Source organism: Rhinatrema bivittatum, chromosome 8 (genome assembly GCF_901001135.1).
Source record: "Rhinatrema bivittatum chromosome 8, aRhiBiv1.1, whole genome shotgun sequence".
NCBI classification, from domain to species: Eukaryota; Metazoa; Chordata; class Amphibia; order Gymnophiona; family Rhinatrematidae; genus Rhinatrema; species Rhinatrema bivittatum.
In genome coordinates, this window is record NC_042622.1 from 218,288,204 (window position 1) to 218,314,103 (window position 25,900).

Sequence of the window (25,900 nt, forward strand, 5' to 3'; positions counted from 1 at the left end):
CCCGTCCGGGAGGTCAAGTCCATGTCCCGCTGGGTCTGGCACCGCCCCCACTGCCGCGGGCGTGGATCGGACCCGGGTAGGAAGGCGGGAGGCCCCCACTCCCGGAGGGTCGGGGGGGGGGGGGGTCCCACAGGTGCTTCCAGCCCCTGCAGATAAGCGGTATGCATGAGCAAGATAAACTCCGGAGAGAACCCCGGCCTGCTTGGGTGCGCTTCGGGGGCGGCGTGGTTCCTGCTCCAAAATCGGGGGAACACCCCCACTGGTAGAGTCCTCCAGGGATCCGTTCTCCCTCGTGGCCTCCAGGGATCCGTTCCCCCTCGTGTCCTGCGCCTCAGGGCACTCAGAATGTAAAATGGCCGCCGTTCCCGCCAAAAATGGCGGAGTGGCCGGCCCACACCGCCCCAGCAAAAAAGAGAAATCAGTCAGGGACTGTGAGGTACCTTCCCCCCCGGGAAGGCATCGTGCACAGATGCCCTCCCGGGAAATCCGGGACCCCGGGTCTCCGCAGCCCGCCCAGCGGGACGGCCGCAGCATCGGGATCGCTGCAGGAGAAAAGAAAAAGCCACGGGGGGGGGGGGGGGGGGGGGGGGGGGGGGGGGCCACGCGCACAAAGGCGCCGCTGCGGGGGGGCCCGGTCGGCCCGCACTGCCCGCTGTCTGAAAATAGAGGAGGGTGCCGCGGGGGGGGGGGCCTTCCTGGCCACACGACCCGCCCCAGACATCTTTCCCTAAATGGCTCAGCAGCCCATGAGGAGCTGTAAAATGGCCGCGGGTGAGGGAGTAAAGAGCGAAGAGGCCGGCTCCACCGGCTTTCGCGGGCACCGGGGGCTGAGCTGTAAAGGAAAAAACTACAAAGGGAAAACAAACTTTCCCCTGGCTGCAACGAGAAATAAACAGCAAGGCCGCAGAGAAGAGACAAGGAAGATAAGCCACTCCCCAGAAGTTGAAAGAAAGGAAAATTAGTTCTTACCTGATAATTTTCGTTCCTGTAGTACCACGGATCAGTCCAGACACCTGGGTTGTGACTCCGCACCAGCAGATGGAGACAGAGCAAAACTTGACGGGCTCCCTACATATAGTAAGGTGCCACCCACAGCCCCTCAGTCGAACGAACTGTCAAAGCAAACCAGTGACCGACTAACTAACTAGAACAATTTTAACCAATTCAAACACCCTCTGGCTGAAAACCGAAAACATCAGACCAGAGGCAAGCGGCAATAAGCCAAGAACTGGAACAATAGCAGTACAACTAACCAATCGAGCGGACTCTCTCTCTCTCTTCATTGTACCAAACAGACGGGCGGGAGCCTGGACTGATCCGTGGTACTACAGGAACGAAAATTATCAGGTAAGAACTAATTTTCCTTTCCCTGTACGTACCCGGATCAGTCCAGACACCTGGGATGTACCAGAGCAAACTACCGAGGGTGGGAAGCAGAGAGTCCCGCTCGGAGAACACTCGCCCCAAACCCCGGCGCTTCAGACGCCTGGACATCAAGTCTGTAATGCCTTGTGAAAGTATGCAAGGACTTCCACGTCGCAGCTCTACAGATCTCCTGCGTGGACACCTGAGAGACCTCGGCCCAGGACGTGGCTTGCGCCCGAGTGGAATGAGCACGAAGCCCCCTAGGCGCCACTTTACCCTGCAGAAGATATGCGGAGCTAATAGCGTCTTTGAGCCAACGCGCAATCGTGGCCCGCGACGCCGCAGACCCCCGGCGAGGACCGGACCAGAGAACAAACAGATGGTCGGAAATCCGGAAAGCATTCGTAACCTCCAGATACCGAAGCAGAATCCTGCGAACGTCGAGCTTCCTTAACTCTTTCATCCCCTTGTCCATCTGATCCCCGACCTCAAAACCTGGGAGGTCCACTGACTGATTTAAGTGGAACGAGGACACCACCTTAGGCAAAAAGGACGGCACAGTCCGCAGGGAAACTCCGCCCTGCGAGAATCGCAAGAACGGTTCCCGACAGGATAAGGCCTGCAGCTCCGAGACCCGACGAGCAGACGTAATGGCTACTAGAAACACGGTCTTCAAGGTAAGATCTTTCAGCGTTGCCCGCTTAAGAGGCTCAAACGGTGCTCCCCCAAGCGCCGAGAGCACGCAATTCAAATTCCAAGACGGACAAGGATTCCGCACAGGAGGGCGTAAATGCTTAGCCCCGCGAAGGAAGCGCACCACATCCGGATGACACGCTAAGGACACACCGCGCACTTTACCGCGCAGACAACCAAGTGCAGCCGTCTGTACTTTCAGGGTACTCCAGGCCAGCCCCTTCGACAGGCCCTCTTGGAGAAAGGCGAGGACCCCCGGCACAGGCGGCCGTACAGGGTCCACCGCATGAGTACTACACCAGTCCTCAAAAACCGTCCACACCCTCATATAGGCTAAGGACGTGGACTGTTTACGAGCCCTCAACAAGGTAGCAATCACAGCCTCCGAGTACCCCTTAGTCCTTAAGCGCGCCCTCTCAAAAGCCATGCCGCGAGACAAAAGTGATCCGCATCCTCCAAACAGACGGGACCCTGTCGAAGAAGAGATTCGGCCCCGAGAAAACGAAGCGGAGGCTCTGCCGCCAGCTGAATGAGGTCCGCGAACCACGGGCGCCGTGGCCACTCCGGCGCCACCAAGATCACGTCCGCCGGATGCAACTCGATTCGGCGCAGAACCTTGCCTATCAGAGGCCACGGGGGAAACACATATATCAACACGTCCGTGGGCCAGGGAAGCACTAGAGCATCGACTCCTTCTGCGCCCCGCTCCCTCCGACGGCTGAAGAACCGAGGGGCCTTTGCGTTTTGAGTGGTGGCCATCAGGTCCAGGCGTGGCGTTCCCCACCTGGCACAGATGAGGCGAAACGCCCTGTCCGGTAACTCCCACTCGCCTGGATCCAGCCGATGACGGCTGAGGAAGTCCGCCTGCACGTTGTCCACACCTGCGATGTGAGACGCCGCCAAGCCGCTGAGGTGTTCCGCCCAGATCATGAGCCGCCGTGCCTCCTCCGCTACTTGCTGGCTCCTCGTGCCCCCTTGACGATTGATATACGCCACCGTGGTCGCGTTGTCCGAGAGCACCCGAACCGCCTGGCCCCGTATCCACGGGAGAAACGATTGCAGGGCCAACGACACCGCCCTGGTCTCCAAGCGGTTGATGGACCACCTCGACTGCTGGCTCGACCACTGTCCCTGGACCGAGCGGCCTCCGCAGACCGCCCCCCAGCCGAGTAGACTGGCATCCGTCGTCACTACCGTCCAGGTGGGCATGACCAGAGACACCCCGCAGGACAGATGATCCCGGGAGAGCCACCAGTGCAGACTGGCCCTGGCACAGGGCGTGAGAGGCAGCGGAAGATAAAACTCCTCCGAAACTGGCTTCCAACGGGAAAGTAACGCTGATTGTAACGGTCGCAGGTGAGCGAACGCCCAAGGGACCAGAGCGAGGGTCGACGCCATGGAACCCAGGACCCTCAGGTAATCGCAAACCAGCGGACACCGCATGGACAAAATGTGGCGCACCTGTCGCTGGAGCTTGACCACTCTCTCCTGAGTCAGCGACACCATGGCCCTCTCGGTGTCGAACAGGGCCCCCAGATACTCCAACTGCTGCGTAGGCTGCAGATGACTCTTGGCCAGGTTGACCACCCAACCGAGCGAGCGCAAGAGTTGGAGGACCCTGGCAATCGCCTGCCGACACCCGGCCTCCGACTTTGCTCGGATGAGCCAATCGTCCAAGTAAGGATGCACCAGCAGCCCTTCCCTCCGGAGCTGAGCAGCCACCACCACCATCACCTTGGTGAAAGTGCGTGGAGCCGTGGCGAGGCCGAAGGGAAGTGCCCGGAACTAGTAATGGCCTCCCAGTATGCAGAATCTCAGGTACCGGTGATAAGCCGGCTGAATCCCGATGTGAAGGTACGCCTCCGTGAGGTCCAGAGAAGCGAGGTACTCTCCCGGACGAACCGCGGCAATCACCGAGCGGATCGTCTCCATCTTGAACCGCGGCACCCGCAGGCATCGGTTGACCCCCTTCAGATCGAGGATGGGTCGAAAAGCTCCATCCTTCTTTGGGACCACGAAATAAATGGAGTACCTTCCCGTGCCCTGCTGATCCTGCGGCACGGGAGTAATGGCGCCCAGGTCCTCTAGACGCCGAAGGGTGGTCCGGACAGCGGCGCGCTTGACGAGCGCTTTGCAGGGTGAGATGAGGAACTTGTCCACCGGGAGCCGCACAAAATCTAACGCGTAACCGCCTCTTATGACAGCGAGCACCCATTGGTCTGAAGTGATTCTGGTCCATGCCTCGTAAAACAGGGTGAGCCTCGCACCCACGTAAGGTACGAGGGCGGGCGGCAACGAGGAATGGACCCGTCTCGTTTCATTGGGCCGACTTGGACCCCGAGCCGGACGAGGGTCCACCGGCTCTGTTGAACTTCTTCCCTCGAAAGGACTGCGACCAGGAGGATGATCTAGCCGATCCGGACCGGTAGGACTGACCCGACCCTGTCGCCCTCTGTGGCCGCTGCCGACGGTTAGACCGGAATCTGTTTCTCGCCGAGAAGGACGACCGAGGTCTGGGTCTATCTTCCGGCAACTTAAAAGCCTTATTCTCGCTCACGAACTGCATCAGGTCGTCCAGCTGCTTACCAAACAGGAGCTTTCCCTTAAAAGGTAACGACCCCAGGTGGGCCTTGGATGCCCCATCCGCAGCCCAGTTACGAAGCCAGAGGAGCCGACGCGCCGAGACCGCTGCTACCATGGCTCTGGCCGATGTTCTGAGCACATCGTGCATCGCATCAGCACTGTAGGCAATCACCGCTTCCAAGTTATCCGCCTGAGTAGCCTCCCCGGAGGAGAGGTCGGCATTGGCTTGCAGGACTTGGGCCCACCGGAGACCCGCTCGCAGTGCAAAAGTACTACACATGGCTGCCCGCACCCCCAGTGCGGACACCTCGAAAATCTTCTTCAACTGCACCTCCAGCTTCCTATCTTGGATATCCCGGAGGGCCGTAGCACCCGTAACGGGAATGGTAGACCTCTTTGTCACTGCTGACACCGCCGCGTCCACACGTGGAAGGCGCAGCAATTCCAGAGCATCCTCTGGAAGGGGATAAAGCTTGTCCATAGCTTTACTCACCTTCAGCCCCAGTTCCGGGGTATCCCATTCCCGGAACAAGATATCTGAGACCGAGAAGTGAAAAGGGAACGCCAGCGCAGGACCCGCCAGGCCCAGCAGCACCGGATCCATCTTGACTCCTTGCCGGGACTCCACTGGTGGAGGATCCACGCCGATCTCATCCAGGATAGTCGGGATAAGGGGATAAAGTTCTTCCCTACGAAACAGGCGGACGACCTTGGGGTCATCACCCTCAGCCGCCTGCGGGCCCTTGCCGGCTCCCGGTTGGGCCTGTCCGTCGTCATCAGGGCCCTCCTGGCCTTCAGGGGCTCCCGGCATCGCGTCCTCGTCCGAGGAGGCGGTAGACGACGTCTCCGAGTCTTGTGGTTCACCACGCGGCCGTCTCTTTTCCCGCGGCCCACCCCGGGCCTCCCGGGTCCGAACGGCTCTCTTCTGGGGCCGGGAACGATCTTCCTTCCCCCCCGAAGCTTTTCCCGCTTTCAGCCTAGACTTTTTGTACTTTGCGAGTTTCTGCAGCAAAAGCGAGAAATCTTCCGAAAAAGAGCCCTCCGATCCGGAGGAACCCTCCACAGCACTCGGGGTCCCCGACCCACGGGGTCCCGGGGGCTCTCCCCCTGAAATCCTGGGCTGTGGCGACAGCGAGGGAGGCTGGGCGCCATCTTGGAGGGCCCTCCTCGTGGCGTCCCTCACGCTGGACAAAATGGCTTCCGTTCCCGCGCTAAGCGGGAACGGATCCAAGGACGCGGCCTCCGAGCCTCCGGCACGCGACGGCGAACGGGCACCCCGCGATCGACCCCCCCGGGCGACCGCCGACGAGCCCTCGCCCCCGGAGACGCAGCTCGAACAGACCCCGTCCCGGGAGAGACGCGCGCGCACAGCGCCGCACGCGCGACACGCTGACCCTCTCGGCATCCGCGGCGACGAACGGCCCCCCCCCAACCAGCGCCGCCCTCCCGCAAGCGACCGCACGAACGGCGAAACGACGGCGAACAGGGAGAGAGAGCCGGCGCCGCAAGGTCAGCAGAAAGAAAAACCGCTATGTTTATTTTTTTTTTTTTTACTTAGGCGCTAGCCGTGGTCCTGCAGTCTTCAGCTCCAGCGGGGGTGAGTGAACCGGGCTCCCCGGTGTCACCCCCGACGCTGCTGCCAGCACAGGCCGGGTCCTCGACCCTCAGCAGCGGCCTCGACCTGGAGGGGATGGTCCTCTCAGGACCTTCCAACCCTCCTGGGAGGCTCCCCCGACGGGAGACTTCTATCTTCTTCTTTATCTTCTTCTCTTGATTTCTTTTTTTCTTTTTTTTTTTTTTTTTTTTGCAAAACCTCACTGCCCTAACTACTTAGGACTAGATAGAAAACCAAAATAGATCCCTGACTGACTACCCCGAGCCAAAACAACCAAGGATCCCCGAGACTGTGGGTGGACCTGCCCCATCTGCTGGAGACAGAGAAAGACTGAGGGGCTGTGGGTGGCACCTTACTATATGTAGGGAGCCCGTCAAGTTTTGCTCTGTCTCCATCTGCTGGTGCGGAGTCACAACCCAGGTGTCTGGACTGATCCGGGTACGTACAGGGAACTCTGCCTTTTTTTTTTTTTTTTTTAAACTTAATACAAACTTGATACAAACTTGATACACAGAAAAAGACAACAACAAGCCATAATCAAGCAAGAAAGTGAAGGAAAAGGAGGGGAAGCCTGATTCCCCTACTCGCATCTGCTGGAGTCAGAAGATACTGAACTCCTGCAGAGGGGGTAGTAGTATATATGGATACGCCCCCTCAAAGCTTGTGCTGACTCCATCTGCTGGATTGGGGACATAACCCACTGTCTGGACTGATCCAGGTACGTACAGGGAACCTATGGTTCTCGATCTCTCCCTAGGCCAGATAAGCCTTGTGCCTTTATGCAAAAAATCTGCAGAAAAGGAAGCGTGTCCGGGGCTTCCCCGCAGCAGCTGTTTCATGCAAGTCACACACACTTCGAGCCATGCAGCATGCTTCAAAAGCAGCCATCCATGGGAAACAAATGCCGGAGGAAAGGAGCATGGGTCAGAGCCTCCTAACACCAAGCACTGCTCAGTGCAAGCTGCATGCTACTGATGAGAGGCAGCACCTCACTCTCCAGGAAGTTTTGGTGTTTTTAAACTTTAAGGAAAAAGAAAGGCCCACTTCCCTGTTATGAAGATTGGCAGCAGCTCCTTTCATCCTCCTGGGGCAGAGGGAGCTGGAACCACCAGCTTTCAAGCCCTGGCAACTAAAGGTCACCAGTCCCCTGCTTGCCCACCTCAACTGACAGAAGAACCTACTAGGAGTAGTAAAGAACACCCTGATAGGAAGGCTAAAAAAAAATTCAGTTGCAGGTGCAAAACCTGCAGTTAACTACCATCTGCTGGAGACAAATACTGAGGAACTGCTACTTAACCACATGCTATCTGCAATGTCAGTAAGAGACTGTCTCTATATTCTGGAAGGAAGGCAAAACCCAGGAGTCTGGACAAATTTGGGTACATATAGGAACAGCATTTGATTACATTAATCTAGATATTTGCAAGATTTGTATCCTAGCATATTTTATTCAATTTTCCAAAAAAAGCAAAACCCCACAAAATTATAAGACAGCAGGATACCAGCAAGAATTGATTTTTACCTGTATGAAGTCTGGTCTTTAGATTTGTGTCACAATGCACAGCAAAACTTTTAAGCTGCAGATCCTGGTTTATCTTCAGTCTGAAAACAGAAATACATGTTACTAAGCAGAACATTAAATACTTTCTACAGCATTTCCTACATCTGCTCATCCCCTGCACCTCCCCTCCCATCTGTGAGAGATGTGTCCATGGGCAGTTTATCTGACAAACTGTAAGGCTTTCTTACCACTCTGCCCCTGAACAAGTCTATGCAACACATCCTAATCAGGATCAGAATATATTTGGCTAGTGCTTTTATTATATAAAGCCATTAAACTTAAATGCACTTGGAGGAGTGTAGTTTGTTTACAGAATTGCTAAATAAGAACTAGAATATTGAAGTAGCAGCAAATAATGAAAATCAGAAAATGAGCACTAGATAAGCCTTTTGGGGGGGATGTATGGGGGGGTTTAACATGACATAGCCACGTATCACCCATAACTAAGCATTACTAACATTCCTAACAAAAATGATACAGCAAGAGTCAGTCTGTACTCTTATGCCATGAGAAAAGTTGCATACTGCCGTGGTCAAAGAGCATTTCACTGGCACATTAGACTCAAATGAGCTCAAGAGAAGGATGCAGACATGAGCAAAAGAGTTACCTCGAATTACAGGACTATTCCCACATATGAACTAGCCAAGAGCAGCTTTCGTCTCAGAAGTTTCACTGGAGGCACAACACTTCTTTCGCCAAGGACACTGCTGTTTCCATATGCTAGCAGAGGATTCTTAGAAGTTTAAGGCATCAACAAACCCAACTACCCAAGACCATTCTGCCTGTCCTAAGTGTTCCTGCACCATCTGCTATAAAAAGGCTGAGCTAAGCTAAATGTGTTCATCCATAACAGGATTTAAAGGTGATCAGGGAACATATCCTCCTTTTCTAAGTACTTCCTTGAAAGGAGCTACAATTTTATTACATCAAGCTACCTTAAAAGCCTATTCCATTTGTCCAATCCTGTAACCATCTGTTTATGTCAAATATCCTCAACACTCCTGCTTGTGTTGTCTTGAGTCACTAGATAACATTCTTTCAACAAGAACTGCATGCTGGAGCACCACTGGACAGAAAACTCTTTGCAACAATGTGCAATCAGAGTGGTGCATGATCACCCATAACATACCACCAGAACTACACCCCACAAACAAACAAATGTTTGATGCAGCACTGTTGATAAATTGTATTTAAGTGTTATAGCAGGAAGTCTATCTCCCATCTTTTGGGTAAATGTGACATTTAATGTGAAACATGAAATGGTATACTAGTGTGTAATGACTTGCTTAGCCTCAGAACCAGACTGTCCTCTAAAACATCCCTGTCAGACCATTTGTGTTGTGTAGTGAAAATGTAATTTCCAGGAGCAAAGTTAGTTTCAGACGGTCTTTTAATAGGCTCCGTGAAGCCAAAGAAAATATGAATACAGGAATTCCTTAACCAGTGTGTACAATATCAATGAATTGTTGATTTCTTGTAGTAAAAAAGGACAATACAAAAAAATATTTTCAAGTCTTAATTCTGTGTTTACATTGTACAGTAAAAATAGCTTGTTATGCAACCTGAACAATTAAGTAACATTTCTTTAGATAGAAAGTGGGCTTGCTTTTATCATACACCAGGTCCACTTTACTATGCTAAAGGAATGTTAAGTCAAAAAGCTATGAACAAGTTTATAGCTGGTTCGGCTTCCAGTAAACACCCAATTAAAGGTGTTTTCTATTTCAGTGAATCAGCCCAAACATCAGGTTAAAAAATTTAAAAAAAAAAAAAAAGAAACCAAATCTTGGCTCATAAGGGTACTGACAAAAATGAATACAGTGCTTTCCAAAAAGCTAACTGAACAGAAGCCTTAAAAAAAACCAAACTCTGAAAAATGTATGCCATATCAGAAGTTGTCAGGCTGTGTTTTACATTAGAACAATTACTACAAAGAATTACAAGTAGATGTACTACACAATAACGATTCAGCGCAGCTCCAAAAATCTTTACAAACACAGCCTTTGGAAGGACGATCTTGAGCCAGGAAGGATTTTTACTCGTGTGTAGCTGAGGACAAGAAGCAGGCAGAATTGTAAAGGCACTGAAGCAAAGTGACAAGTTCCAGCATTCAACTCCCCTAAGTTTTTTTTTTGTCTGAGAGGCAATTTCACTTTGTGCCTTAAATTTCCCCCTCCCAATCCATGACACATTGTCACAGTACCTGCAGGTTCTCAAACAGCTTAGATGCAAGGTGGTGATCCTACACATGCATTATAGCTAGTCTCCCAGGTAAGTGGGAAACCGTAACAAACCTAATATACAAATACTCCCAGCCTTCAGTATAAGATCACATGGATACAAATATCCCCACCCATTTCTTATTCCCACTGAAATTTAAACTTACCGTAACTGTCATAGCTGTCTCTGTAGGAACCTCCTGAGCGATCACCATAGCTTCCCTGACTCCTGCTAAGAAAATGAAAGTATTGAAAACCTAGTTGGTGAGCAAAGGAACTGCAATAGTGGTGCTCTAGGGAGCAATTAGAAACAGTATGTTAATATGTAATTACCTTCCATAATACTCTCTAGACCCACCATATCCACTGCTTCTTGATTCAAACCTATTGCTGCCACCATACCCTCTGTCTCCACCACCTAAAGAAAAAAAGATTGTCAGTTACAGAACTCGTAACCTGCCATATTACCAACATGTTCATGGCAGACAATTATTTATAAAACATTCAACAAAATAATTACTAAAAGAAAAACTAATAAGCCATTAAAGAATCTTTAGAGCTCTAACACTTTTCTATCATAATCCAACTGGGAGGAAATTCCAGAGAATAGGTGCAGCCTCAAAGAAAGCTCATTCAAGTCTCAGATTTCAGCAATGGCAGTGCCAACTGCTGCCCTTCAGAGAATAATGCCCTGGCAAGTGTATGCAGACTTTGCAACTTTAAGTACATAGGACATTTACTATGTTATACCATAACAAGAAAGGAAAATTGCTTACCTGCTAATTTTCATTCTTGTAGTACCATGGATCAGTCCAGACTGCTGGGTTTTGCCTCCCTTCCAGCAGATTGAGACAGAAAGCTTGTAGAGCACCCCCTATTATCCTGGTGTGCTACCTGCATCTCCTCAGTATAAACAAAACAGTCTTAAAGCAGAAAAACCTAACATCGCAGATCAAGCAAAAGACAAAACAAGTAATTGTGGAAATAAGTACAAAACTGGCTAACGAGAAAGCAAAAATGTAGGAGAAACCCGTAGTCTGATTTCTTCAGCAAAAAAAAAAAAAACAAAACAGGGCATACTCAAGCAAAAACTGAGTGATAAGCCTCTGTAAAAGGAGGGCATCTGAACTGATCCGTGGTACTACAGGAACTAAAGTTAGCAGGTAAGAACCAATTTTCCTTTCCCTGTACGTACCCGGATCAGTCCAGACTGCTGGGATATACCAAAGCTTCCCTATGCAGGGTGGGACGATGTGAGTCCCGCTCAAATACTGCTGCCAAAGTTGTTGATGTCTGGAGCCTGAACGTCCGAACTGTAGTGACGAGTAAAAATGTGTAATGCCTTCCAGGTCGCCGCTATGCAGATTTCTTGCGGCGAAACCAACTGACACTCAGCCCATGAAGCAGCCTGAGAAGGCAACTAGTGCATCTTCAACCCCTCAGGAATAGGCCAGCTATGACTAATGTAAGCAGATGAAATAGCCTTTCAACCATCGGGCAATAGTTGCCTTGGATGCGTGTTGCCCCTTTTTTGCACCATTCCATGAGACGAACAAATGATCTGAAACACAGGAAAAATTTGTGTCTTCCTCCTGACATCCAAATGCTTCAACTCCCTAGCATGCGGCGCTTCTGAATCGATGTGAGAAAGCGCAGGAAGTTCTACAGACCGATTCAAATAGAAGGATGAGACCACCTTTGGTAAAAAAAAAAAAAAAAAAAAAGGATGGAACTGTCCTAAGATCCCAGAATCAGAAATACGCAAATCAGGCTCCCTGCAACAAAGGGTTTGAAGCCGACACCCTGCAAGCTAAGCAAATAGCCACCAGAAACACAGTCTTCAGTGTGAGGTCCTTTAAGGTAGCCTGCTTTAGGAGTTCAAAAGGGGCTTCACACAAAACCCTGAATACCAAATTAAGGCTCCAGGATGGACCGGAGGATTCAAATGCTACCCCCCACCCCCCAAGAAAGCAGACATCCGGATGAGATGCCAGGAACCTTGTCGAGGAGACACCCCAAGGCTGCCACTTGGACCCTAAGGGAATTGAAGGACAACCCTTTGGCTAAGCCTCTGTAAAAACACCAGAACCTATGCCAAAAGACAGATGGGTAAGAACGCCCTGCTCCATGATTCAAACACCTTCCATACCCTAACAAGTCAAGATAGAAGGCTTTCGTGCTTGTAAGAAGGGTAGTAATCACGTCCTGATAACCCCTCTTTCTCAACTGCCTCCTTTCAAAATCGATCCGCCTGATTGAAAAATATAGGGCCCTGACGCAGTAAATTAGGAAGATGACCTAACATCAGGGACTGTCCACCGTGAGATTGACTAGGTCCGCGAACCAAGGGCACCAAGGCCATTCCAAAACTCAAGGATTATGTTCTCTGGGTGGACCTCTATCCAGCGAAGGATCTGGCCGACCAAAGACCATGGAGAGAAGGCATAGAGGAGTACAGTGGTTGACCACTTCCACTTAGTGTTCCCTTCTGCAACTGAAAAATCGAGGGGTCTTGGCATTTTTGAGTTGCCATCAAATCCAGATGCGGTAGACCCAATCTGTGAACAACGAGGTCCATCGCTTCAGATAGTTCCCACTCTCTGGGATCCAACCTCTGCCGACTCAGGTAATCTGCTTGCATGTTTGTGCCTGCAATATGCGATGCTGCCAGAAGGATGAGATGCCTCTGCCAGTCTATGAGTTGTGCTGATTTGGCAGCCACTGGCCGACTCTTGGTACCTCCCCTGATGGTTTATGTAGGCCACCATCACATTGTCTGACAGCCCGATTGCGCACCATCAGTAGAAACAGTTGTAGCGTCAAACTGCTCGTTTCCTGGCAATTGATGGACCAGCTCGCCTCCGAGGACCATTGTCCTTGGACTGCCCGTGACTGGCAGACTGCTCCCCAAACGGAAAGACTAGCATCCATGGTCACCACCACCCACTGAGGAACCTTTAGGTCTACTCTGCAATCCAAGTGCTCCAGATTCAGCCACCAGCCAAGACTGGATCTGGCAGACTGAGTGGTAATGGGACCTGAAACACCTCAGACTTCAGATCCCAACGGATGGTCTCGTAAGAGTAAACACCCATGGGACTAATTCCAGGGTGAAGCGAGGACCTGCAAATAGTCCCAGGCCTTGGGGAGAGGAAGTGACAAGGCACGCCAGACCTGCAGCAATTTGGAGATTTGGTTTGCCTGAACGAATGCTTTCCCTACATGTGTAATGAACCTGGCTCCCAAGAAGTCCAGTACCTGAGATGAACTTAGAGAGCTGAAAGCTAGCCCCTTTGCCAAACCCTCTTGCAAGAAGGCTAGAGTGTGGACTATCAAGGCCTGCCTAGGGGAAACTTTCCCGACTGACATACGCAAGATAGGTGGAAGTTGTGTGAGCCTACAAAAAGAGTGAAAATTACCAAATCCGGATATCCCTTCTCTCAACTCCTACTTCTCATAAGCCAAGCAGCTAGACAAACAAGATCCGCCTGGTCGAACAATTCTGGTCCCTGCTGCAGGAGATTCAGAAGATGACCCAGACGGAGCGGTCTGTCCACTGCAAGGTTGAGGATATCTGCGAACCACCACTCCCGGATGAGCTTCTATTCTTTGCAAGACCTTGCCTACCAGAGGCCAAGGAGGGAATGCGTGGAGCAGAATGTTGTGAGGCCATGGGAGGACAAGAGTGTCCACCCCTTCCGCAACTGAAGTGCAGCACCTTTGCACTCCCTCGAGTTGCCATTAGATCCAAATGGGGAATCCCCCACCGATGAGATAAACGCAAACGCCTCTGACAGCTCAAAAAAATCCGCCTGTACGTTGTCTACCCTGGCAATGTGCAAAGCCACTATCCTGAGCAGATGAATTTCTGCCCAGGCCATAAGCTCGTCCGCCTCTGCAGCTACAGGATGGCTCTGTGCCTCCCTACCAGTTGATGTATGCTGTTGCATTGGAGAGTACTCTCACTGACCGATGATGAACTAGAGGCAAGAACATCTGCAAGGCCAACTGTATCGCTCTGTTTAGAGACGATTGATGGACCATTGCACTTCCTGCTGCATCCATTGGCCTTGTGCTGCCTGAAATTGACAAACTGCCCACCCCCCCCAAGCTGGAAAGACTGGCATCCGTCATCACAATAATCCACTGAGGGACCTCCAGATTCACCCCCCAGGACAAGTGTTCTGGGCTCAGCCACCAAGCTAGGCTGGACCTGGCTGGTTCCTGGAGAGGAAAGGGGACTTTAAGCCTCCACCTTGGGGTCCCAAGGTAAGAGCAAAGCCCTTTGCAACAGCCTCATATGAGCTAAAGCCCACAGGACCAACTCCAGAGTAGATGCCATAGAACCAAGAACCTGTAAATAGTCCCGCGCCCTGGGAACTGCCACGGACAAGAGACGCCTAAACTTGCGACATGAGAGTCTATCCGTTCCTGCATCAGGAAGACTTTCCCAGAGTATCTAATCTCGCCCCCCCAAAAATCCAGGACCTGGGTAGGGGACAACTGACTTGTCCGCATTGATGATCCAACCCAGAGTGCGAAGTGTCTGCACCACTTTGGCGACTGTTCTTTTGACTTCACTCGAATGAGCCAAAGTTCAAATATGAATGACCAGGATCCCCTGGTGACGGAGCGCCACTGCCATGACCATCACCTTGGTAAACATGCGCAGAGCAGTGGCCAGCCCGAAGGGAAGCGCCTGAAACTGGTAATGCTTGCAGAGTACTATAAGCTGGAGATACTGCTGATGGTCCTTCCGAATTGTAATATGTAGGTATGCTTCTGTCAAATATGGTAGGATGCTAAAAACTCTCCTGCTCTGATGGAGGCGATTATGGAATGTAGTGTCTCCATGCAAAAACTGGGTACTCCAAGCTCTGCTGACTTTCTTCACATCTAAAAATTGGATGGAAAGACCCTCCCTTCTGCAGAACTAGAAAATAGATCAAATATCTGCCGGTTCGAAGGAACCGGAATGATTGCCCCAAAGTCCAACAACCAGTGGTGAAGCATGAGAGCCACCTGGCACTTTTCTCCAGAGACCCGTAGGGCAACACAGAAATAGACTGCGTAAGAGAAGAGCAAAATCTAAGGTGTAGCCATGTTCTATAATGTTTAGAACCCAACAATCAGACATTATTTTGACCCACTCCTTGTAAAATGGGGACAGCCCCCCCCCCCCATGACTGGAATCGGGGAGTGGGCCGGTGCTATTTCATTGGGAGGACTCGACTCCTGTCACCCCATGGCACCACCGTCTCGAAGGGGGGTGGGGGGGGGGGGTGTCTACGGCCTTGAAAGGAATGAGACAGGTCTGCAACCTGCTAGACGACTGTCTTTGGCCAAACGGAGCCGGTTTAGACTGGTGAAAATGGTGCTGCCCCCGAAAAAGACCAGGAAGGGCCGAAAGCTCTGGAAGCTTGTACACCTTATTCACCCCCAAGGATTTAATGAGCTGCTACAAATCTCCTCAAAAAAGTAGTTCCCCCTGAAACAGAAAAGCACCCAGCTGAGACTTGGAGGAAACATTGGCCGACCAATTACACAGCCTTAAAAGCCTGTGGGCTGAAACCACAGAAGCCATAGTACACAAAGACGTACGAAGGAGACCATACAAGGCATCAGCCCCATACATTACTGCTGTCTCCAAATGATTGGCTTGCTCAGACTCCTCCAGGGAGAGCTCTCTGGCACTCAGTAGTTGTACCCACCGGGAGGCTCGCATGCTGTACTAAAACTACTGCAAACGGCCACTCAAACCCCTAGAGCCAAGACTGAAGATAAGCTTGAGGCGCTTCTCAAATATACGATCCTGAGGGTTGGGTCCTTAAGGTCAGCCGCCCCAGCCACCAGAATAGTCGTACGCTTGGTGACTGGATATGGCTGCAGCGACCTTCGGAACCTTAAGGAGATCGAGAGTCATCCAGCAGTGGGTACAGTTTTTCCATGGCTCTGCCTACGTGAAGGCTAGCTTCCAGAGTATCCCACTCCTGAAACATCAGCTGAAGCAATATAAAGGAAAAGTCCGAGCCGGGGGACAAAGACCAGACAGCACCAGATCCACCATGCTCTCACCCTGAGGCGTTGCAGCAGTCTGACTAGCTGGTATGCCCAACTCTGCTAGGACATATGGAATCAGCTCCAGTTCATCTCTACGAAATAAAGGACCCAAGGATCATCCCCTTCCACCGGGTACACACTTGGAATCCTCATCTGCCTGAAGCGGATCTGCTAGTGGCAATGCACCATGGCTCCCAGAACTGGACCCTTCCCAAACCAGAGAGACTTCAGGAAGATCTGGCCTAGGAACCTTCATGGGAAGAGAGGGCCCAGCCCCAAGCCACCCCGGACAGGGCTCAGGGTCCCCTATGGGCATAAGGCTATCTAAATATGCCTCATGTAACAGTAAGATAAAAAAAAATCAGTCAAAAAGGATGTTGGCCCTTTAAATTTTCCTGAGGAGCAGTACCCAAGGGAGCAGGGAAAGTGGAAAACAATCATGGGGAGACCCAGGGCAAAAATCCTGCAGAAGTAACTGAGGGAGATTCCCTCCCCCTGCTGAGCTATCTGCATCAGTAGCTCTTAAAATGGCCACCATTCCTGCATTCTGTGAGAGCAGGGCAGGCTGAGTACCACAAGGCAGCATCAGGGGGCCCGCACCATGATACCGATGCGCCTGCCTCCCCCTGCTGCCAGCTGTCCCCGCTGACAAGCCCTCCCCCTGGGAAGACACTGGGAGCAGAGGCACTCTAGAGAGCCATGCTGCCAGCTCCCCACAGGCTGTGAAGACTGAAGTGTGCGGCATTGTCACGCTGAAAAAGGGAAGGCTGCTAAAGTAAACCCAGGAGCCTGGGAAGCCAAAGAGCAGCACAGCTCCAAAAAACACAAAAAAACCAGTGTTCCAGTTTTATTTTTCTTCAATTTGTGTTGGTCTCACCAGAGCACAACCCGTGGTTGTCTCAGCCCACCGGTAAATCCCCCCCAGTCACTCACCAGCTGCTGCTCCTTTTACACTGGATTGCAGGGAAAACTACCCTGGCAGGCATACAGAGGAGAAATGACTCAGCTCCTCAAAGGCCTGGCTTACAATGTTTTTTTTTAAACTTTGTTTCAGCCAGACGAATTTAAAATTCCTGTCACTACAACTTTATTTTTTATACAGAATCAATTAGCCAGGACTGCAGGTTCTGCCACCTTCATCTGCTGGAGACAAATACTGAAGGGGCTGCAAGTGGCGCAACATCCTTCAAGTTTTTCCTGTCTCCCTCTGCTGGAAGGGAGGCATAACCCAGCAGTCTGGGCTGATCTGAGTTTGGAATCCCAGCTCCTCAAACCCTATGACCAGGAGGGATGGCCCCACCAACTCCCCCCCCCCCCCCCCCCCGGGAGGTCACTCCTGTTTTGCTTGATCTGGTAATTCTTTTCTTTTTTTATGAGAGATCTGCCAACACCTCAAGAAAAGGTGAAAACTGCAGGTTTTGCACCACCTCCATCGGCTGGAGACAAATACTGAGGAGATGCAGGTAAGCACACCAGGATAATAGGGGGTGCTCTACAAGTTTCTCTGTCCATCTGCTGGAAGGAAGGCAAAACCCAGCAGTCTGGACTGATCCGAGTACGTACAGGGAACTTAAATTTCACATGCAGTTCAAGTGGTAGCCAATGCAAATCTCTTAAAATAGGAGTAATATGAAATTGCAGCAGACACCTTGCTACCATCAGGGTTGCTGCATTAACAACTAATGTACACACATGGGATTTAGGTAAACTCACATACGTGTTGTAAAAGCAAGTTTGTTTACTGTTAAGTGTTTCCGTAGATAGCAGGATGAATTAGCCATGCTGTCTGGGAAGCGTCGCGATCCCGAGTAGGCGGAGTTTCCCCTAGCTGATCACAGAGTTTTGAACTCTGTCTGCGTGGTCGTGTTCCTGCGCGGTTCCCTCACCTCTTCAGTTTCGTTGTAGCCAAGTGAGAGGTAAGTCAAGAAGATGGTCTGTCTCTTTGTGAATGTCTAGGGAGGAGGGAGGGAGGGAACGCATGGCTAATTCATCCTGCTATCTACGGAAACACTGTTTATGGTAAGCAAATTTGCTTCCCCCCCCCGTCGATAGCAGGGCTGAATTAGCCATGCTGTCTGGGAGTCCCAAGCTCCCAGGTTGTGTCCTTGTATATTCCTTGACTAAGTTTGGACATCAGCCTTTGAAATGGTAGACAGTCTCATTCTTTTTAGTGATAAGACTGCTGTGCCTAGTGCTGCATCAGAGGTTGTTTGTTGAGAGGCAATAATGCGATGTGAAGGTATGAATGGATGACCATGTTGCCGCTTTGCAGATATCAATTAAGGGAACTTTGTTCAAGTGGGCAACAGATGCTGCGGTGGCATGGATTTGGTACACCTGAGGCTTTGTGATTAGTTTAATGGAACGTTTATTGTAGCAAAAAAATATGCATTGTGATAACCAACTGGCTATGGTCCTTTTTGAGATTGGTTGTCCAGGATAGTTTGGGTTAAAAGACAGGAACAGTTGAGAAGGCCTCGAAGTCGAGCGAGTCCTTTTCTTATAGTAAGCTAATGCTCTTTTACAGTCCATGTGTAAAAGCTTTTCATGCTCGTTATGTGGTTTTGGCATAAAAATAGGTAGAGTTATAGTCTGATTAAGATGAAAAAAGGTTACCATCTTAGGCAGAAAGGAAGGGTGAGGACAAAGTGTCACCTTATCATGGTAGAATTTGAGATAAGGGGAGTAATGAGCCAAGGCTTATGGAGAAGTAATGGCAATGAGAAAGACTGTTTTCCATGTCATATTTGATGTGGCTAGAGTCTAATAGTTCGAAAGGTGGAAGCATTAGTTGTTCAAGTACTACATTTAAATCCCATGGAATGGAGGGTTTAGTCACTGGTGGGAGAAGTCTGATCATTCTCTTCATGAATCTAGAAATCAGATAGTTAAGACATTGGAAGGTTCATGAAAGCTGCTATAGCACTGATATGAACTCGTACCGAAGTGGTGGCTAACCCTGTTTCATAGTGTGGAGATATTGTAGTAATTGAGTGGCAGTGGATGAGAAAAGGTTTATGTTCTTTGGAGTACACCAGTCCAAGTACCGCTGCCACTTTCCTTTGTAGTTACGTCTGGTTGAAGGTTTACGTGACGCAATAAGAATATCCTCTAGTTGAGAAGATAAACCTAAAGGAGTTAGTATTTGCTTTTCAATCTCCACGCTGTGAGATGAAGTAAGTGATTCATGGGGTAAAGTAATGAGCCCCCTTCCTGAGTCAGAAGATGTGGAAGATTTTGTAGCGTTATCGGTGGATGAATGGAAAGTTTCACGAGGTATGCATACCAGGGCTGTCTAAATCATGTCTGATACGTCTTGGATGCATTTCTGAATTGTTCGAGATGAGTGGAATGGGTGTATAGGTGTACATGGAATGAAAAGGGCATCTGGAGCAATCCTTTGATTGCTGGGGTAAACTGAGCAAAAGGTCTGGACCTGTCTGTTTGCTTCCGTGGCAAAGAGGACTATTCTGGGAAACCCCCACTGTTTGAAGATGTTTTGTGCCACCTTTGGATTTAAGGTCCATTCGTATGGATGAAAAATTCAACAGACGATCTGCTGTTACATTGTCCAGAACTGGAAAATAAGTTGCTTGAATTGATATTTGGGCTTTGACTGTCCAATGTAGAATTTGTGTTGCTTCCTGGCATAGATTCTAGGAACCGGACCCTCCTTGTTTATGTAAAACATGGCTACATGGTTGTATATACCATGAGGCTTGATCCCCTTATTTGATAACATTTGAAGTGCCATCCTAATGGCTCTTAGTTCCAGGAGGTTGATCTGGTATGTAGATTCCTGAGGGGTCCACAGACCTTGCGTTTTCAGTTCACCCAGATGTGCTCCCCAACCTTTCTTGGAGGCATCCGTGGTCAGAGTTAGCTGATGAGGTGGTAAACAGAATGGAGCTCCCGAGGAAAGGTGCCACCACCAAATGTCCTCTTTCATTGCGTTTGTAATTTGAATTCTGGTGCTGATTGGCTGTATGAATTGAGACAGAGTCTTTAAACCCCATTGTAAGCAGCACATGTGAAGTCTGGTGTGAGGAACCATTGCTGCTGCCATATGACCCAGAAGTTGGAGAACCTGGCGTGCAGATGTCCGGTTTCTGTGAAGTAGGCTGTGTGCCAATGATTGTATGTTCTGCATCCTGTCTAGAGGAAAGTAGACAGAGCTCTCTGTTCCACCGTATTTATGAGAGCACCTATGAACTGAAGTAGTTGAATAGGTTTGTAGGTGAGACTTTGATCGTGCGTAATGTATGATCCTCTCAGTGTAAACTGATCCGATGCTACTATTAACCAGTCGTCCAGATAAGGAAAATATTTGGATTGAAAGTTTCCTGAGGTGAGCCACCACCACTGCTAGACATTTGGTGAATACCCTTGGGGCTGAAGATAGGCCAAATGGGAGAACCTTGTATTGGTAATGTATATTCTGAACTTGGAAACAAAGGTAACGCCAAGAAGGCGGGTGAATTGGTATATGTGAATATGCATCCTTCAAGTCGATGGAACATAGCCAATTGTGCTGAATCAGTGGTAGGATATTTGAGAGAAGTCATTTTGAATTTCTCTGTATATGTTTGTTGAGTAGTAAGATCTAGAATGGGTTGTAGGCCCCCTGACCTTTGGAATGAGGAAGTTGGGAATAAAATCCTAGGTAATGATGAAGAGGGATGATCTGTATAGATTGTTGAACCTGTAGGTTGTTCAATTCCACTGTGAGGGATGTGGAGTGGGATTGTATCATCCTCTTTGGAGGAATGAGGAAGAGACAGAGTGCATTGAAAATTTAGAGAATAACCGTTTTTTATAATGTTGAGTACCCACTGTTCTGATGTGATGGATTCCCAGTTGTGGAGAAAAAATTAAAGTCGTCCCTCTATGAATACCGGTAGTGGCTGTATTAATTTCAAAAAGAGGAAGCTTATTTGTTGAAGGGCCTGGCATTTGCTTTACTTGTCTGTTGTCTAGCACGACCCCTAGAACTTGGTGGAGCTGTGTTTCTTGGTGGGACATACGACTGAGGCCTGTACTGTGAATATGGCCTATTGTATGGTCTGGAATAATACTGGAGACAGTAAGGATAAAATAGGAAAATTAGGACTTACCTGATAATTTTCATTCCTGTAGTACCAAGGATCAGTCCAGACTGCTGGGTTATGCCTCCCGTCCAGCAGATGGAGTCAGAGAGAAACTGAAAAGGCACCACTGATATACCCTGGTGCGCCCCCTGCGATCCTCCAGTATAATCCATAACAAAGCAGTATGAAAGTAGAAAACAATGGCAAATTCTGTGACTAGCTCAATATAAAGATGAAACGTATATGAACATGTGGAAAAAACGAGGAAACCATGAAAACAAGCAAGTGCCCGTACAAAACGGAACCCGAAAAACACGAAAACACAACAGTTGCGGGACTCTACACTGAAATGGGCGGGCGTCTGGACTGATCCTTGGTACTACAGGAATGAAAATTATCAGGTAAGTCCTAATTTTCCTTTCCCTGTACGTACCAGGATCAGTCCAGACTGCTGGGAAGTACCCAAGCTGCCCTAAATGGGGTGGGACCCTGACAGTCCCGCACGAAGCACACCACTGCCGAATGAGTCCACCGTCGGAGCGCGCACGTCCAAACGGTAATGTCTCGCAAAGGTGTGCAATGTCTTCCAAGTAGCCGCTCGGCAAATTTCCTGCGAGGAAATAAACCCACTCTGCCCACGACGCCGCCTGGGAGCGCAGAGAATGAGCCTTAAGACCCTCCGGAACGGCGCGACCTTGGGAAATGTAAGTAGACACAATCGCCTCTTTCAACCAGCGTGCTATTGTAGCTTTTGAAGCTTTATTTCCCTTCTTTGGACCACCCCACAAGACAAACAGATGATCAGACAACCGAAAGGGATTGGTAACGTCCAGGTACCGCAAGAGCGTTCTTCGAACATCCAACTTGCGAAGTTCCGGTTGCCGCGACGCCTCAACCCCGTCCACCTCAAAGGCCGGTAGGTCCACCGTCTGGTTGACGTGAAAAGCGGAAACTACTTTAGGCAAAAACGAAGGAACGGTACGTAGAGAAACCCCCGAATTAGAAATACGGAGAAAAGGTTCCCTACAAGACAACGCCTGAAGTTCCGAGATTCAGCGAGCCGAACAAATGGCGACGAGAAAAACAGCTTTGAGAGTGAGATCCTTGAGAGTAGCTCTTCGTAGGGGTTCAAACTGAGAAGTACAAAGGCCCCGGAGAACCAAATTTAAACTCCAAGAAGGACAGATAGGTCGCACCGGGGGACGCAAATGTTTAACTCCTTTTAAAAATCGTGCAACGTCCGGATGCATGGTAATGGAAAATCCGTCAAGTTTACCGCGGTAACAGCCTAAGGCTGCTACCTGCACACGCAGAGAATTATAAGATAAACCCTTCTTCAGACCCTCTTGCAAAAAAGTCAGAATATGAGACACCGTTGCCTTCCGCGCCGGCACTTCCAGACCCTGACACCAGGAGTCAAAAACCTTCCATACCCTGACATAAGCAACCGAGGTAGAGGGCTTACGAGCCTGCAGAAGAGTAGTAATGACCGACTCGGAATATCCCTTCTTTCTCAATTGCCGCCTCTCATAAGCCAAGCCGCTAGACAAAAGCGATCGGCCTGGTCGAAAAATACTGGACCCTGCCGAAGGAGTCGAGGCAGATGACCGAGCCACAAGGGGCCGTCCACCGCTAGATTGATGAGGTCGGCGAACCACGGCCTCCTCGGCCACTCCGGAGCTACGAGAACGACGGGTCCCGTGTGGGATTCTATGCGACGCAATATTTTCCCCACCAACGGCCACGGTGGAAACACATACAGAAGAACGCGCGCGGGCCAGGGAAGAACTAGCGCGTCCACGCCCTCCGACCCGTGTTCCCGTCTGCGACTGAAGCGAGCTGCCTTGGCATTCAAACGAGTTGCCATGAGGTCCAACCGGGGAGTTCCCCACCGGCGACAGATGAGTCTGAGTGCCTCGGGAGATAGTTCCCACTCTCCCGGGTCTAGTCGTTGCCGGCTGAGATAGTCTGCTTGAACGTTGTCGACTCCTGCGATGTGAGACGCCGCAATCCGAGACAGGTGCTGCTCTGCCCACACCATCAATTGGCTGGCTTCGGTTGCTACCGGTAGACTCCGTGTAAAAGCCTTGCCGATTTATATACGCTACCGTGGTTGCGTTGTCGGACAAAACCCGAACTGCTCTGTCCCGAATCAAAGGCAGAAAGTGCTGTAACGCTAGGCGAACCGCCCTTGTCTCCAAACGATTGATCGACCACTTGGTCTGAGGAGGCGTCCAACGTCCCTGAGCGGACTGAGACTGACAGACTGCTCCCCAGCCCGTCAGACTGGCATCGGTCGTGACAATGATCCATTGAGGTGGCTCCAAATCGGTGCCTTGGAGCAAGTGGACCGGATCCAACCACCATTGTAGACTGGTCCTTGCTGGGGGTAAGAGTGGCAAAGGTATCTGAAACTCTTCCGATTTGGGGTCCCAACGAGACAGAAGCGCCCTCTGTAGCAGCCACATATGCGCAAATGACCACGGAACCAAATCCAGTGTGGATGCCATATATCCAAGAACCTGTAAGTAATCCCATACCACAGGCAGGGGAAGGGCGAGGAGACTGCGAACGTGCGCCATCAGATGCTCCATCCTTGCCTGTGGGAGAGAAACCTTTCCCACTTTCGTATCGAACGAGGCGCCCAGAAATTCCAAATTCTGGGAGGGGATCAGATGGCTCTTGGGGTAATTGACAACCCACCCCAAGGAGTGGAGCCAGTGAAGGACTGCCTGAATCGCATCTTCGCAGAGACGTCGCGATTTTGCTCGGATGAGCCAGTCGTCCAAATACGGGTGTACCAACACTCCGTCTCTCCGAAGACTCGCCGCCACCACCACCATTACCTTGGTGAACACCCTCGGAGCTGTCGCCAGACCGAACGGAAGAGCACAAAACTGGAAGTGAGATCCCAGGACCATAAAGCGCAGAAATCTTTGATGGAACTCTTGTATCCCTATGTGCAAGTAAGCCTCCGTGAGATCTAAGGAAGCCAAATACTCGCCTTTGTGTACCGCCGCTATGACCGAGCGCAGGGTCTCCATCCGAAACCGCGGTATGCGCAACGCCCTGTTGACTCACTTGAGATCCAGAATCGGCCGAAATGTGCCCTCCTTCTTGGGAAGGATGAAATAGATGGAATAACGGCCCGTGCGTTGCTCGGCGGGCGGCACAGGCACTATTGCACCCAGCGCCTGCAATCGCTCCAGGGTCTGAGCAATTCGCTGTTGCTTTACCTGAACCGCTGGGAGAAATAAGGAACAAATCGCACAGGGGCCTTGCAAAATCTAGGGCGTAGCCGTGAGATATAATGTCGAGGACCCATTGGTCTGAGGTAATTGTGGCCCATTCCTCCCGAAAGTAAGAGAGTCGTCCTCCTACCTCCGGGACGGAGGAATGGACCGGCGTCCCTTCATTGAGCCGCCTTAGAGGTGGCGAAGGTATGAGACGCCCCTGCGCGTGCCGGCCTTCTACCACGAAAGGAAGGAGTCCATGACTGGGAACGCGGAGACGGCTGTCGGGTAGCAAAAGAGGACCCCCTTCCCGAGCGAAAACGGCGTTGCCCGCGAAACAGTCCACGGAAGGTACCCGAAGGGCGAAAAAATCTAGGCTTGTCCTCTGGCAACTTAAACACTTTATTCTCCCCCAAAGATCGGATAAGGTCTTCTAACTCTGTGCCAAACAACAACTTGCCCCGAAAGGGAAAGGAACCGAGTTGGGCCTTGGAGGAAGAGTCCGCCGCCCAATGACGCAGCCAGAGTAACCTCCGTGCCGACACAGCCGAAGACATAGACCGGGCCGAAGTGCGGAGGAGGTCATAAAAGGCATCCGCAGCGTAAGCCACCGCGGATTCTATACGGTTTGCTTGCTCTGCTTCATCCGGAGGCAGATCTTGAGATGTCAACATCTGTTGTACCCAACGAAGGGTAGCCCTTTGTACCATGCAGTTGCAAACGGCCGCCCGTACTCCCAAAGCCGAAACCTCAAAGATGCGCTTAAGCAACGTCTCCAGCTTCCGATCCTGAAGATCCTTAAGGGCCGTACCCCCTGTTACGGGAATGGTGGTATGTTTAGCCATGGCAGTGACCGCCGAATCCACCCTTGGCACCCTAAGGAGCTCCAAGGAATCCGCAGGGAGAGGGTAAAGCTTATCCATAGCGCGGCTGACCCTAAGAGTTGCCTCCGGATTATCCCATTCCCGGGATACAAGCTGAAACAGTTTATTATGAAAAGGAAAGGCATGCGCAGGCGTGCGGAGCCCGTCTAATTCAAAATCCCCTGGCTGGGAATAGGAGTCAACCTGGGGTACTGGAATCTTTAGTTCCCGAAGAACATGGGCAATCAAGGGATCCAGTTCTTCCTTATGAAATAAGCGGAGTATCTGAGGATCATCCCCCTCAACCGGGTCTGTACCCCCTACATCCATATCAGGATCCGGCGTGGACGGATCCTGTGAAAGGGGGGCCGGAGCTACATGCTGAGGAGGTTTTGGAGGGGGAGCCGAAGGAGCTGGAGCAGCCTGCTGCGGAGGTTGAGGAGGAGCCGGGGCTGCATCCCCCAAGCCAAAGAGACCAGTAGAAAGTCTCCCCCGTTTATCTGGGGCAGGAGTACCCTGCTCCCATTCCGCTTCGGCCTCCATATAAGCCTTGTGGAGCAAAAGTACAAATTGTGAGGAAAAGGGATGAGGCCTCTTCAAAGAACCTCCTTTTGCTCCCAC

At 50.8% G+C, this 25,900-nt stretch overlaps 2 protein-coding genes across 5 annotated transcripts in view; both read right to left on the reverse strand.

The window, feature by feature from the left end:
• Positions 1-990: 990 nt before the first annotated feature.
• LOC115097441 lies at positions 991-24,077 on the reverse strand. The gene is made up of 3 exons (XM_029613251.1): positions 24,067-24,077; positions 15,845-15,848; positions 991-6,396 (listed from the first exon to the last, which is right to left on the reverse strand). Exon 3 carries the CDS (start codon positions 6,044-6,046, stop codon positions 4,376-4,378), a length of 1,671 nt encoding a protein of 556 aa, XP_029469111.1. The 5' UTR covers positions 6,047-6,396; positions 15,845-15,848; positions 24,067-24,077; the 3' UTR covers positions 991-4,375.
• LOC115097442 (cold-inducible RNA-binding protein-like) overlaps positions 9,190-25,900 on the reverse strand; it is a 43,914-nt gene continuing 27,203 nt past the window's right edge. For 2 of the 4 annotated variants that reach the window (XM_029613253.1, XM_029613256.1), the window contains exons 5-7: positions 10,370-10,454; positions 10,204-10,265; positions 9,190-9,866 (exon numbers count right to left, since the gene is read on the reverse strand). In XM_029613253.1, the coding sequence (XP_029469113.1) occupies positions 9,853-9,866; positions 10,204-10,265; positions 10,370-10,454 (161 nt within the window). In that variant the 3' untranslated portion in view covers positions 9,190-9,852. Of the gene's footprint in view, positions 9,867-10,203; positions 10,269-10,369; positions 10,455-25,900 lie in introns of all 4 variants that reach the window. The other 2 variants (XM_029613255.1, XM_029613252.1) reach the window with 1 other exon arrangement.

Excerpts from the sequence above, each read along its gene's own strand:
- LOC115097441 (XM_029613251.1), bottom strand. The coding sequence starts at position 6,046 with ATGCCGAGAGGGTCAGCGTGTCGCGCGTGCGGCGCTGTGCGCGCGCGT.